The sequence below is a fragment of the Ostrinia furnacalis genome, unplaced genomic scaffold (genome assembly GCF_004193835.3).
Source record: "Ostrinia furnacalis isolate ACB-3 unplaced genomic scaffold, ASM419383v2 OfSCF7387, whole genome shotgun sequence".
In the NCBI taxonomy this organism is placed as follows: domain Eukaryota; kingdom Metazoa; phylum Arthropoda; class Insecta; order Lepidoptera; family Crambidae; genus Ostrinia; species Ostrinia furnacalis.
The window spans coordinates 53,856-68,530 of record NW_021137626.1 but is presented as its reverse complement, the minus strand read 5'-3'; the positions used below and the strand labels follow the sequence as shown (position 1 = coordinate 68,530).

At 39.9% G+C, this 14,675-nt stretch overlaps 1 protein-coding gene across 1 annotated transcript in view; it reads left to right on the top strand.

Annotated features, from left to right (window-relative positions):
• Positions 1-14,675, top strand: part of Iml1 (GATOR complex protein Iml1) — a 36,086-nt gene that overhangs the window by 5,801 nt on the left and 15,610 nt on the right. Inside the window, exons 11-26 of the mRNA XM_028320467.1 lie at positions 2,103-2,272; positions 2,639-2,905; positions 3,004-3,146; positions 3,246-3,433; positions 3,738-4,215; positions 5,303-5,448; positions 5,771-5,986; positions 6,635-6,778; positions 7,157-7,324; positions 8,930-9,147; positions 9,600-9,811; positions 10,248-10,422; positions 10,896-11,048; positions 11,834-12,002; positions 13,118-13,345; positions 14,515-14,657. Coding sequence (XP_028176268.1) covers positions 2,103-2,272; positions 2,639-2,905; positions 3,004-3,146; positions 3,246-3,433; positions 3,738-4,215; positions 5,303-5,448; positions 5,771-5,986; positions 6,635-6,778; positions 7,157-7,324; positions 8,930-9,147; positions 9,600-9,811; positions 10,248-10,422; positions 10,896-11,048; positions 11,834-12,002; positions 13,118-13,345; positions 14,515-14,657 — 3,218 coding nt within the window. The remainder of the gene's footprint in view (positions 1-2,102; positions 2,273-2,638; positions 2,906-3,003; positions 3,147-3,245; positions 3,434-3,737; positions 4,216-5,302; positions 5,449-5,770; positions 5,987-6,634; positions 6,779-7,156; positions 7,325-8,929; positions 9,148-9,599; positions 9,812-10,247; positions 10,423-10,895; positions 11,049-11,833; positions 12,003-13,117; positions 13,346-14,514; positions 14,658-14,675) is intronic.

The window sequence follows — 14,675 nt, the reverse complement described above, 5'->3', positions numbered from 1 at the left end:
TGGTCGAATCGGGACTTACAAGTATTATACCGCTGAAGATTGATTTTAAGTATGTTATATAAAGAAACAAAACAGTGATTTTCTAGAATAAGGTTTAATTTTTTCTTGTTTTACTCTCAGAATACAGAACAAACCAGAAGGAGTGTTCGATAACATTTCTACGCGGCAACTTGTGTCCAAAATACTTCCCCTCCCGCGCCCCTCTACCCCCTTTAGTGTTACTAGCGCCGTGTGACACCCCCATTTTTGGCGTAAAATTATGTAATTTTTTTAAGGGATGTTAAACAAGTAAAAAATAAGTAGGGTCAGGGANGCAAATATCTAGTAAAACTATCTTCAATAATTATTTTAAAAACATATTATGTAAAAAAATATGACAAGTTTTTATTGTCCTTGAGGAGACATGTAAAGAGCCTTTTTAAGGCTACATTTTTTGTATTATTTAATTTGACATCCATAATTGAATAAAAATACTTCATTTCTATTGGTTACACATCTGTTTTGTATCATCAGAGACTCTCGCATTGGCAACACTAATGCTGGAGCAAAAGATGGCAGTCCACGCACACCATTTCAATCGCATCATTAGTCCACACATTGAGAAGATCATACCTGAAATTTAAAAAGATATTTGATTTAGATAATGTTTATTTCCAAGAATATGGTACAATGGTTTGATCTTTATTTATAAATAAATAGGTACCTATAGAAGTTTTTATTACCTACTATAATATTTTACAAAGTACTGATATTCAATGTGCCTCTTACCATTCGGTGATCGCTTCCTGTTTTGACCGAGTTGATCACAGAGACATCATTGAATATATGCTTCTTCGTCGACAAGATGAAGTCGATCTCATTTTTTGTAGCGCCATTGGGATGCAGCCATGTCCACTTTCGCTGTTTTGGCTTCCTGAAGAAGGAGTTCATCATAAAGAGGCCCTCCCTCTCCATAAAGCCAGCCAGCAGTTGGCCACGTGCGTTCCTCTCTCCGTACCCAAATTGCCCCACTTTCAGCTCATTATCGCTTCGTATTCCCAGCTTCGCGTTGAAGTCCCCCATCACAACGGTAAAATGGGACCGGGAGCTATGTATGGCTCTGGAAATATCCTCATACATAGTCTCCACTTCGTCGTCGGGGTGTTCCGTGGTCGGTGCGTATACCTGTATGACCTTCAGCGAATACCGTTTGGTGATTCTGAGTATAAGGTATGCTACCCTCGCCGAAACACTCTCGATCTGTACCACGTTGTTGATAAGGGACTTGTGAACGATAAACCCGACACCACCCTGGGACTGCTGGTCGCCCTCCCGGAAATAGAGCAGGTTTCCGGATTTGAGGATTATGGTGTCCTCCCCCTCTCTTCGGACTTCACATAATCCTACGATATCCCACCGTAACCTGCTCAATTCTTCCTCGAGTTCCACTAGCTTCACGTCTGTACGCAGTGTGCGAGCGTTGAAGGTTGCCAGGGCCAGAGGTCGTCGGTGTTGGTAGCTTGGCATCCCCCGGGGATTCTTCGCACCCCTTGCCCCACCGTTACCGTGACCGCTACCGTGGTCCGGGATAGTGGGGCCGCCGGGGACTAGGGGCCGTTTTATTGTGTGTACAACCATTTTGGAGGGTTTTGCCCTAATCGCCACGCTTGGCAGGCGGGTTGGCGATCGCAGTTTTTTGTTTGGTTTCGCACGCAGACGCTGCTGCCCGTCTGGTGCTACAGGGGTTTTGTCGCCTCTTACGACACGCCTCCTGTCGGCGGTGGGGAAAAGTATTCTTTTACGGCCGTCCCCACACGGCAATGTTAACACTAATATATTTAACAGTCTATTATTGGATCTCTAATGGAATACCTAAACCATTACTTGACAATTTGTTTAAATATTATTACAAAGAACCTGTGTTGAAATTTTGACATGTAATGAATATTAAAAATTTATTCTTAGGGACCTACTGTTAGAGTATGATTTCTAAATATTTTAGATCTTTGATATTTAAGTCATAGGATATACATATTCCCCCTTATTGCTTGAACAACAGACTTATTTTGTATTCAGTCAATGTTTTGTAAAAACTTAATATAGAGATTATCGATTATTTGTAGATACAATCAGTGTGGAACAGAGCATCGCGACCACATTCCAACTTAGGACCTTTGCCGATGTTTATGTTAATATCGTCAATGTCACTGAAGTGGCTCTGGACTCAGTGGAGCTCACGTTCAAAGACCAGTACATGGGCAGATCTGAAATGTGGAGGTTGAAAAATCACTTGGTAAGGATTATGATTTATGGAGCACATTAAGCTAAACATTCTGGTGTCTATGTAGTTGAATTAGGTGCTGTTTTACAACAAAAATGTGTATTCGTATGTGCTGTCAACTGTACCTACATAAAATATAGTGACATACTACATTGTAATAGTAGTACTATGCAAGCAAATTGATTTAATTGATTTTATGTAACAATAATTTTATCTCGCGGGAAGTACCTGGATGCAAGCGGCGCAGGACCGGTCTTTGTGGAAATCCTTGGGGGAGGCCTTTGTCCAGCAGTGGACGTCTTTCGGCTGAAACGAACGAATTTTATCTATCGACAAACAATATTGGTACTTAAATAAACAATGTCTTTGTGATTTCAGGTTAGCACTTGTGTGTATTTAAACAAAAAGATTGAATACTGTGGCGGAGCTATAAGATGCCAAGTATACGAGATGTGGTCACAAGGAGATCGAGTGGCTTGCGGGGTGATTACAGAAGACACAAAGATTGTATTCAGGTCATCCACTTCTATGGTCTATCTGTTTATTCAGATGTCATCCGAAATGTGGGATTTTGACATACATGGTGATTTATATTTTGAAAAAGCTGTTAATGGCTTTCTTGCTGATCTCTTTGCTAAATGGAAGGTATGTCTAAGCAAATAATCTCTTCAATAGATATCTTCATATATTTCTGCAGCTCTAATTGATTTGTCTATAAATAATTTTTGAAATATTGTTTACAGAAAAATGGAAGTAACCATGAAGTTACCATAGTACTGTTCTCTAGAACATTTTATAAGGCCAAGTCTTTAGAGGAATTTCCTCAGCACATGAAAGAGTGTTTACAAAAAGACTATAGGGGGAGGTTCTATGAAGACTTTTACAGGTATACATAAAGAAATTTATGTATAGTACAGTATGTGTTAAAAGCTAACTAATCTAGTATAAAAGTTCTAAAAAATATATATTTGAAAAATTATTTTAGAGTGGCAGTACAAAATGAGAGGTATGAAGACTGGTCAAATGTTCTACTGCAGTTACGAAGACTGTTCACAGATTATCAAAAGATAGTTCTACAATATCACGAAAGACCCAACATGGAAATCCCCACGGCAATAAATTCCACTGCTGCCCAAGGGAACTTTTTAGAAGTCCTCAATATGAGTTTAAATGGCAAGTACTTGTACATGTATTTTTCTGATATTTACTGTATGCTCATATAATGGAAATGTTTCTGTTCATAACAAAATTAATGGACCCATTATTATTATCATTAATTTTATTCTTTCTTTAGTTCAGTTATAAAGTTGGAACAATGATAATGATTTATAGTACCAATTAAAGTGATTACAAAATATGAGAAAAATAAAGCGCAAAATTGCATTCAATTCCCTCAAATATATCTGTATTATGATTCATGTTAGTAAATGAGACCCCTTCCTAGTCATGTAAATTAATATTGCTTTTACAATTTCAGTGTTTGAAAAGCACTATCTGGACAGATGTTTCGACAGAACGGGACAGTTGAGCGTGGTCATAACCCCAGGCGTCGGAGTTTTCGAAGTCGACAGGGAACTGACCAACGTCACCAAGCAACGAATCATAGACAACGGAGTCGGAAGCGACTTGGTTTGCGTCGGCGAACAACCGCTACACGCGGTCCCGCTCCTCAAATTCCACAACAAAGACAACAACCTCAATTCCATAGACGACTACTCTATGCCCCATTGGATCAACTTGTCTTTTTATTCCACGAACAAAAAGGTCGCATATTCAAACTTCATTCCGAGAATCAAATTGCCGCCGCGGAAAAGCCAGGAGCCTCTGAAGAAAATGTATGAGGATGAACGCAAAGGGAAACTGGTGAAGGAAGACGAGTACATGCACAACTCGATATTTGACTACGATGCGTATGATGCTCAAGTGTTTCAATTGCCGCCGGCTCACAGCACTTGGTAATAATATTTTAATATTTTTTTAATTTTAGTTGTTTACCCATAGCGAAATGTGTTTGTACTATTTTAGTTAGATTCATAAAATACAACAATTATAACCAAGACCAACCAAATATTAAAATTATGTAGGTACGAATGTACTGTGTTAATTTCTGAACACCGCTTTGGAGTGCGTGCCATCGTTAGTAGAAGCTACATTTTAGGTTAGTACCACTATCTCATGCATTTGAATTCTGCCGCTGTATTTCCCAGTGTTAGGCTAAGGACTCACGGCGCGATTTTCACCTGCGCCCGCGGCGGTTGTGGAATTGCGGTTTTATTTCAAAACTCACGGGAGCGGTTATTTACGCGGTTATTCTAAGAACTCACGGCGCGATTTTCGCGCTAAGTCACTGGTACAAAATGGTCGCCTGCCGATCGAGCGCAGAGCGCGCGGGCGAAAACCACCGAGACTGCGGTTACCGCGGCCCGCGAGATTCTACTATAGTCTGGTCCGTGATCACGTAGAATTTTGTCCAATGACCCCTAGCTACCCATCCTTATCGCTCGCGCGTAATTATGTTGCTATCGCTCTCGCACACTCACTGCGGGTGCCAGTCACACAGTCGCGACAGCAATATAATTACGCGCGAGCGATAAGGATGGGTAGCTAGGGGTCATTGGACAAAATTCTACGTGCTCACGGACCGGGCTTTAATCGCCCGCTGGTGTCGCGGGACCCGCATACAACCGTGCCCGCTGCTGGCGCAAACCGCGTCGTGAGTTGTATTAGTTTTTACATAAGTATCTGCATTCTACAGAAGCTGCGGGCCCGCAACCGACGCGGGCGCGGGTTAAAATCGCACCATGAGTTCTTAGCCTTATACGCCTTGAAGCACCGTTCGTTGCGATTAAATATCGCTCTGGGCGCACAAACAAAGGCTAGATAATTGCCACAGATTATGATTTCCAAGTGTACGAAAACCTGATTTGTCACTCAGGCGTTTATGCTTGCAACGGTTTGTGGCAACAAACCAAAAAAGCAACAATACTATAATTGCATCAGCACTCGTATATTTGTTTACATGTTTCACTGTTTACATTTCAGTGTACAAAAAGTGAATAGAACGAAGAAGACTTCTGTGGCAGGCTTGGAGGGAATAAACAGAAGGAGCCCTCCCGCTTCACACCACAGGAAAATGTCCGACCCGGACATACATCATAGTCTAGGGGACATGTTGACGATTAGTGCAAGTAAGCATCTACAATAACTTGAATAAGGCTTATTCGTAAATATAAATATACAACATGGAACTTATAATTTGTATCACACACAATAGTAACTTAGCAAAACTGTTCGAACTGTATGGTTACTGATGTACCAGCGACTTTTCTTGATTTCGCAACAACTTTCATGATGCTCGGCTCAGTGGCGTAACTATACCATCCGAGGCCCGTGGCAAATGCTGTGCGTGCATGGGGCCCTATATTATTATAGTACAGATGTATGTATGAGATTAAAACAATTTGTATGTTTACCTTGAAAACAAACAAAACTTATTTATAACTTAAACAGAACGCTTGGTTCCAGACAAGCCAGCCGCATACGATTCCAGCAGCGACGTGCCTGACTCCCCACTGGCTTCAAACCGGCTATCCCCGAGGAGTTCGATCTCGTCACACAAGCCGGTTATCCGGACCGGTCGTGCACTGATCAATCCGTTCGACCCCTCTCACGTTACTGTCAAACTGACCAGTAACAGACGAAGATGGACGCATATATTCCCTAAAGGTAATATTGTGATTTTGGTCTTGTATCATCATCAGATAATTTTAGTGTCCACTGCAGAAGCGCTACCCAGTTCTCTAATTTACAAGAGGTTAATGGATAAATTGGTCTACACTACCCATGCTGGCCAGACTGGGCTCTTATTATGTGAATCCATAAAATGAATTTAATCATATAAAAGTATCACCTAAAAAAAATCGATTACGAAACATGTATGTTTCGATTCAATGGGGCTAGCTGGCGCTGATTGAAACTGTCCAAAGATGTATTTATTTAATTTGAAATACATTGAAATTAAAAAACTATATCTTGGCCATAAAGCCAAACAGGGTAAACTGCCAGTCATTGGACACTTAAGAAAGTTATTGGACAGTTATTTACTGAATTTAAAATAGCATTTCTATTTCAACAACTGAGAGATTCCGATTGATGGAGATAAAAGGGCGTTTTTTGAAGGAATATTCATTTTAAGAAAATTCAAGGGTTGTTTTGTCCAATGACTGGCAGCGTCCAATGACTGTCGGTTTACCTATATATTTTTAAATATTTATCGCAATTGTTGTTTTTTAATTATTCTTCTCTGATCGTCCTATACTCTTTCTCATTCTACTCATTTAGCAAGATTTTCTGTTTTTACAATCACTCATCCAGGTCCCACGGGAGTGCTAATACAACAGCACCACTACCAAGCGCGACCTGCCGGAGAACCGACCTCCAGGCCTGACCACCTCCGGGAGCCCAAGGAGAACGGATCGTCCATCGGGAACAACAATCACCCAATATACCAAGTTGATGGTGAGCATTATGAACAAAATAATTTAACTAGATAAATTTAATTCTATATTAGATAAGAGATCAGTTTTCAGGTGACAGGCTTGAATGTTTTATTTATATTTCTCGTAAGTTGTGAAATGACTTTATAGTACCTACTCGTATTTATAAATATCTAGAAGTATTATAGTGCTGAAGATTGATTGATTGATACAAAACAGTCCTTTTCAAGAATAATTGGTAATTTTTTTCTTGTCTTACTGTAACTTTACTCTAAACACATTTGTTAATATCCGATAGTTTCGCTTACTGAAAGTATCCTACTTTAGTTATTATTTGACTTTGTTCCAGGAAAAATATCTGATTTATATTCTCAAATCATTATTTTACCATTTTAAATAGATATTTTGACAGGTAACGTGATTGGGCGCAAGCGCATGATCAGTACGTCGAATACAGGGGGCGTGTTTGGAGCCGCCTTAGGGCCTCCATCCACTACTAACAACGCGTCGCTTGCCCTACTGTGGGGCGCGACGGGAGAACAGGAGTGGACGCCCGCCCTTACCACAGGTTGGTGCTGCCATCTTGAAAATGTGTTTTTGTGACGTCAACTAGAAAGTGAACGTGTGAGTGAGGTGTTGATTGGTCGATGAACAGTATTGAAGTTTAAAATAGATTAAAAACTTTGTTATTATGTTAAAAAATTCTCTGAGATTACATTCATTTATTTTTTATGCATGATAAAACAAAAAAACTGCATTATTCAATACTTGTACATCATTGTTGAGATTTTGTTTCCAATTACCTGACTATAATAATATCAGACTATAATATCATTCATGTGTGTATGTAAATCATCAACAACCTAACAAATTTCAGTAAATTGGAGGGGTGATTGGAACATCGAATCATCTACATAATGAAGAGTCCATATAATTGATGTATTTTGGGTTATCAATATTATATAGCTTTATTGAAATGTGGCATATGTTTTTAAATAGCCCGTTTATCAGCGATGTTAAATGTTCATATCATTTTTAATGTTTCATGGTACCTATCGCCGCATTGATACCGTGCCTCCGATCGCAACGCGAAGCGAACCGAGCCATAGGTTTGATATATCATTGGATTTGCATCGAGTAGTTACTGCATACAGCCTGAGTGCAAAGACTAGACATCTTAGCGATGCTTCGCTGTAGATGGCACTAACACGCATTTAGATGTTCTTATGTCCCCTTATATTGTCACTAAAATTTATGTTATTGTCCAACTAATATTGTGAGGTAAGTTAAAACTATTTATGTTGGTAACATATAGCCCTGGAAACATTCATAAGTTATGGACGCTTGAAGCCTTCTAAATTAAAATACGTAATAGAAAACAAAAAAAAAAAACATTTTTTTGTATTTTTTATTGTGCGATAATATTAACCGCTTGAGTTATCAGTAGGTGACAGCCCTTTAATAAACTATACGTTAATTTAAAATAAAAAAGTGAAAATAATTATAAAAAATAGTTTAGATAGATGTTCAAAGCAATTTCGTTAAGATGTTTAGTCTCAAATAAAACGCACAGGCTTTAAAAGTGATTAATACTAGCTATTGGGGACTGTAGTTACAATTTATTGGAAACGCTTCATAGATTACAAAATTCAGGCTAGTTCGATACGAATAGTTAATCAGTTCTAAACAAATATGTGATGCAATCATGCTTATTCAAAAATAATGTTACTCTGGCTGCAAATAATACCATGTTTCTAAAAATATATTTTTAATATCCATGTGTGTTTGCATGTTTTCCGTGTTTTAATCAGCATGAGCTTTGGCTGTCGAAAATGCTATGAAACCTTAAATTTTTTTTAATTTTCTTATTATAAAAGACCGATATTACGTCCATTTTTCATATGCATCCTCATTATTATTGGATTCACTCTTGTGATCTTTCTATAGAAATATTTCATTCACTACACAACATTATTCATGTCACATAATAGATTTTGTGTCACAGAAAAGCATGTACTAATTTAAACATTCTAAAATTCAATATTAAAATTGTTCAAAATAAATAGTTGAGGTAAAAGAAGAATTCAACCATAGTAAATTTTCGCCAAGTATGGCCATTATTCAGAAGAAAATAAAAATAGAGTTATAAAACTAACATCAATCATCTATTTAGGTGTGGACTGGAAATCACTCACGATCCCGGCATGTTTGCCGATCACGACCGACTATTTCCCCGACAAGCGGTCGCTGCAGAACGACTATCTGGTGTCGGACTACAATCTGTTGCCTGACGACGTTAACGCCGACTTTGCGCAGAACAGAGCAATTTACAAAGAGCCGCTCACTACTATGGAAGTTTTTAAAGAGTTGGTCTCGCAGAGATTGGCGCAGGTAAATCTTTCGTAGAATCAGTTTTTATAAAAAGTTGATAAACTTGCTAAGCTTCTGTCGCATTTATTTGTGCCGGCTGTAAAAGAGGTCTTGATGCTATTTTCGTATTTTTAGTCTTTATATTTTGTATTGCGGCCTCAGCATTGAGTTTGATCAATGACCGTGTATCATTTTTATAATTAGGGTTCCGTATTATAAATTAGAGACCCCATATCTTACTAAGGGCCTTTTCACACAGAAGTAATGAAATCGCCAGACAAATTGCTACTGTAAGACGCCTTCCGATGTGTATAGCTTTACTCCTCTGTTTTACTCATCTTATTGCTGAAGTCATCTTTGGAGAAAGTACCAAATATTGGCCTAAAATAAATAAAAATTCATTTTCATTAAAGAGACTTATCAGCTACACACATTATTTGGTGGAGCACTAAAAACTTCAGTTAACCCCACAGGGCTTCCAACTGATTGTCGGCGTGAACGAAAACGACATGATCGAGTCGAACTGCCCGTCATCGGCGGCCCCTCCGCCGTCTAAAGTGGCCCCCCAGTTGAGCAAACCGGCCAACGCGGCCCCCACTAAGAGATACTTGCTCTCCATCGGCAGGATATTCCACAAACTGACGCTGGTCGGCTCCACCATCACTGTGACGAGATATAGACCTAGGTATGAAGTTAAATCATTATTTTTTACAATACACCGGTATAACGGTTAAACATTAAAAGCCGTGAAGGTGTAAATATCCGATACAATAGCATACGAATGCAACGATTAGTTACGAATAAATTATAATGTTACAGATTACTGTTACAAATTGTGGCAGTTGTAATAGCTACACTCTTGCAACGACAACTTTTGTTGGCTAATGTACTCAAAAATTTTTTTTAATGTTAAAATAAAATCATCTTTATGCACTTCTGTAAGCTTTAGGTTCTTGTTTCTATATAAATTGACTGAATAAAAATGGGTTGCACAAACTTACTTTAACCGTAAGTATACCGGTGTTTTTGATATGGAGTTGACAGATTTTTGACGTTTGTTAAAGTTAAAGTAAGAAGATAAAACTCGGTCTTAAATTTTCAACATATTTTCTCTTTTACAGACACCCATACCCGCCTTTCAACATCCACTACCGCTACCGCTTCCACGCGCCGAACCACGATACGTACGAAGTGTCGTGGGTCTCGTTCACGACTGAGAAGCTGGAGACCTACAACTGGAACTACATGGATCACTACATCTGCACCAGGGGAGACACAGACTTCGCCTTAGTCGAGGTGAGTTAGAACAAACTTCATCGCCGAACCACGACACGTACGAAGTGTCGTGGGTCTCGTTCACGACCGAGAAGCTGAGACCTACAACTGGAACTACATGGATCACTACATCTGCACCAGGGGAGACACAGACTTCGCCTTAGTCGAGGTGAGTTAGAACAAACTACCGCTACCGCTTCCACGCGCCGAACCACGACACGTACGAAGTGTCGTGGGTCTCGTTCACGACCGAGAAGCTGGAGACCTACAACTGGAACTACATGGATCACTACATCTGCACCAGGGGAGACACAGACTTCGCCTTAGTCGAGGTGAGTTAGAACAAATTTCATCGCCGAACCACGACACGCACGAAGTGTCGTGNCACGCGCGCTACCAGGCCACGTTCCGCCCGGACCAGGCCTACGAGATGTGCATACAGTGGGCCGTCGCTAGCGGGAACATTGTGTCCGAACTGGTAAGTTATGTTCTAGTACAAGAACAAGCACTTGGACGTCGATGTGAGCAACAAGAGCGACCGCATCGAGTGGGGTCACGCGCGCTACCAGGCCACGTTCCGCCCGGACCAGGCCTACGAGATGTGCATACAGTGGGCCGTCGCTAGCGGGAACATTGTGTCCGAACTGGTAAGTTATGTTCTAGTACAAGAACGCGCACGTAGACATCGACGTAGCAACAAGAGCGACCGCATCGAGTGGGGACACGCGCGCTACCAGGCACTCCGCCCAGACCAGGCGTACGAGATGTGCATACAGTGGGCCGTCGGCCCGTTGCTAACGGGAACATTGTGTCGGAGCTGGTAACTATACCTGTATTAGGGCTGATTTTTCAACCGTCGGGTAACTGAAGAATAATCTTGTCATTATGACATATTTTCCATACTGAAGCTACGTCTAGGCTAGAAGGTCCGGCTATTGAAAAATCAGGCCTTAGGGCCGATATTTTAATCGTTGGATAACTTTTAACTGAAGAATAAGTTTGGCACATTGACAGTTTCAGTATGGGAAATATGTCAAAATGACAAGGTTATTCTTCAGATAAAAGATATCTGACGATTGAAAAATCTGGCCTAAATTAGATAAAGTTAATGTATTTCAGATAGCCCAAAGGGGTTGCCGATTCTAGGGCAGTCGAAAACTGAATTGATATTAGTGTAGCAGTACAATTACAAATTACTAAAGTACATGCTCCATTATCTAAGAGTCCCCTTATTTTCGTTGTGGTAAAAGTGGGCGTGGCCTACTTTATCAGTGGTTTGTGTGTGGAAATGCGCAATAATAAAATCTAAATACAGAAACTGTAGTATTTATTACTTTGTGTCAAATTACTTTTGAATTATACTTACCAATATAATACTTAAGGCTCAAATTCATCTGCACTCCAGTCTAAAGGTACTATTTATTTCCAATAGATATTCGGATGGGCGCGAAAGGCACAGAACTGCCGCCTGCAAATGGTGCCTATCCCGGCCGACCCGCTTGCACTGCCATTCACATCTAAGTCCGACCCTCTACGGGGCCCCATCTACGTGCCTTTGAACGAGGAACCCCTACTCAGAAACAAGACTGCTTTGTTTGAAGGTAAAGTATTCAGAATTGCTAAAATAAGTAAGGCTCATAAAAGGTTGATTTTAAATAATGTATAGCGTCGTAGATAGTTATAGACTAGGAGCGATTTTGCAACTAAAATTGTCTATTATGCTGTAAAAGCAAGCTCAATTTTATTTCTTTGCTATGTTCCATTTTTATTTGATTTGAAATCATTAATTAATCGGTCAAGTAAAAGAAAGTGACGACAAATGGTGTCTGATCGTTTACTAAGAGTATGCGCACACCGTTGATTTTTCGTCGGCCGATAGTTTAGTCGGGCAGTTGATCAGTATGGGAATGTATGAGAGTGCGCACACTACGCCGATTCGATTTGGCCGATTCTTCATACAATTTAAAATCGGGCACAACTATCGGCCAACTAAAAATCAACGGTGTGCGCCTACTCTAATTTAATCTATATATATAAAAGAAAGTCGTGTTAGTTACTTCGCTTATAACTCAAGAACGGCTGAACCGATTTAGCTGAAAATTGTCAGGGAGGTAGTTTAGAGCCAGGAGAAGGACATAGGATACTTTTTATCCCGTTCGAAATTAAAAAAAAGTCTGCTTATTTATTGCCATTAAGGCGGAACAAAGTTCGCCGGGTCAGCTAGTTATTTATAAGAAACATACCACAAACCTATTTTCATAAAGCATGCTTTTGTTTATGTCGAGCAAGAACCTATTTATATCAGTGCTGATAGCTAATTTAATGTTATGAATATTTTCTACATTAGTTTTCCCTATAGTGATAACCACATGGTTATAACGTTGCCATTTGTGATAGATAACGTTGGATGTTTATTATTATATAATTAATTTAGTCCCGGTCTAGAAATTAACTTTATTTTTTAGTTAGAACCTTAACACAATATGTTATTACCTTATAATAGTTGAGGCACTGATTTAAAAAAATACTCTTTAGTAACGAAACCCATTTCTCAATTCAAACGTTGATTTATTAAGATTATGCTATTACATATGCTGAAAAATATCGTGTATCTTCATAAGTGGCTAGCGAATTTATATAAAAATTAAAATCAGTGGTTTTCCTGCTACAATATTATTGCGGTTACAATAAAACTGACACGATGACCTTCCTACAGGTTTCCCTGAAGACACATGGCTCGAGAGGTTATTCTTATTCCAAGAGGCTATAGTAGGCCGCTTCGGCTTCATCAAATGTACTGTGGAGAGCACATCTCACGCGGCCGGAGTGGGAGACCATCTATATGTACACGTCACTGGGAACATGTTTATACTCATCCCGACTACGGTCAAGTCGGAACAGAGGGCACTAAGGGCGAAGCCGCCGAACAAACCTTTGAATGCCAGCAGGTAACTATACAACCTTTTCTTTCATGTATACTAATGAACTTTATAGGGACAATAGTCCAATGATGTCGGTGTCGGATTGGCTGAATTGATATCCGAGAAATGCGGGCCCGTTGAACCCTTTATTTAGCTTACCATGAGGGGTTAACAGATTTATATTATGCAATAGGTTCGTTCGTTCGTTTCAGCCGAAAGACGTCAACTGCTGGACAAAGGCCTCCCCCAAGGATTTCCACGGAGACCGATCCTGCGCCGCTCGCATCCAGGCACCTCCCAATAGGTTCACTGGAGGATAATACAATGACATTAAATTCGCCTTTTGTACCATGAACAAACAAATAACCCTATTCTATTACGTAATTGATAAAATTTAAATATTTTCTTCCCTAAAGCATCAGTTTATTTCTCTTTGAACTATCAATCTGGATTAGTGTCAGTGTCTGTAAATTGATCTTCTAAAAATAACTGCTTTGTGGTGGCTTCAAAGTATCATAAAGTGTATAATGGAAGTACAGTCGGCCATTTATTTCTTGTAAAATGAAATAGAACTCTCTTTATTTGTACATACTATCAGGCCTGGCTCACTCCGCGCGGTACATCCGATAATTACCTACAGCGAAGCGCCCCGCCGGCGGGTATTATATCAGTCGAGTGTCACGCGCGCGCTCGTCAGGACGCTGGCGTGCGTTGTAGCATGATTATAATTCTATGATCGAAGTATTATTTAAAAATGGACATAGAAATATTGTGCGGCGTTCGGGTGTTTAAATTCGAAAAGTAATCTACCGGATTCATCTTTTTTTTCGCTTCCCAAAGATGCTGAAAGGTATGTTGGCCAAGTGGGTAATCAATAATTACTAGGATAGTATAGGAACCTAACCTACTATGACTACTGCTCAGAATGCGTCACTGCTGGACAAAGGCCTCTCCCAAGGTTTTCCATAATGAATGCATACTTACCTACATACGTACCTCATTACAAATAAGTAGTTTAATATTTTTTCACTAGACAGCAACCCTAACAGCGTAAGAAAAGTTCAGAGGCACGCGATAGAAAGAGACAAAACTTGTAGGTGAATAAAATTGTAGGTACGTAGTGCTGTGCGAGCTGAATTCCACTGTATCGCGTCGTAGCAAGACTCGCATTTATTTAAATCGTCTTGCGGAGTAATCCTTCTGTACCTGTACTACCACGACACGTACGAAGTGTCGTGGGTCTCGTTCACGACTGAGAAGCTGGAGACCTATAACTGGAACTACATGGATCACTACATCTGCACCAGGGGAGACACAGACTTCGCCTTAGTCGAGGTGAGTTAGAACAAACTA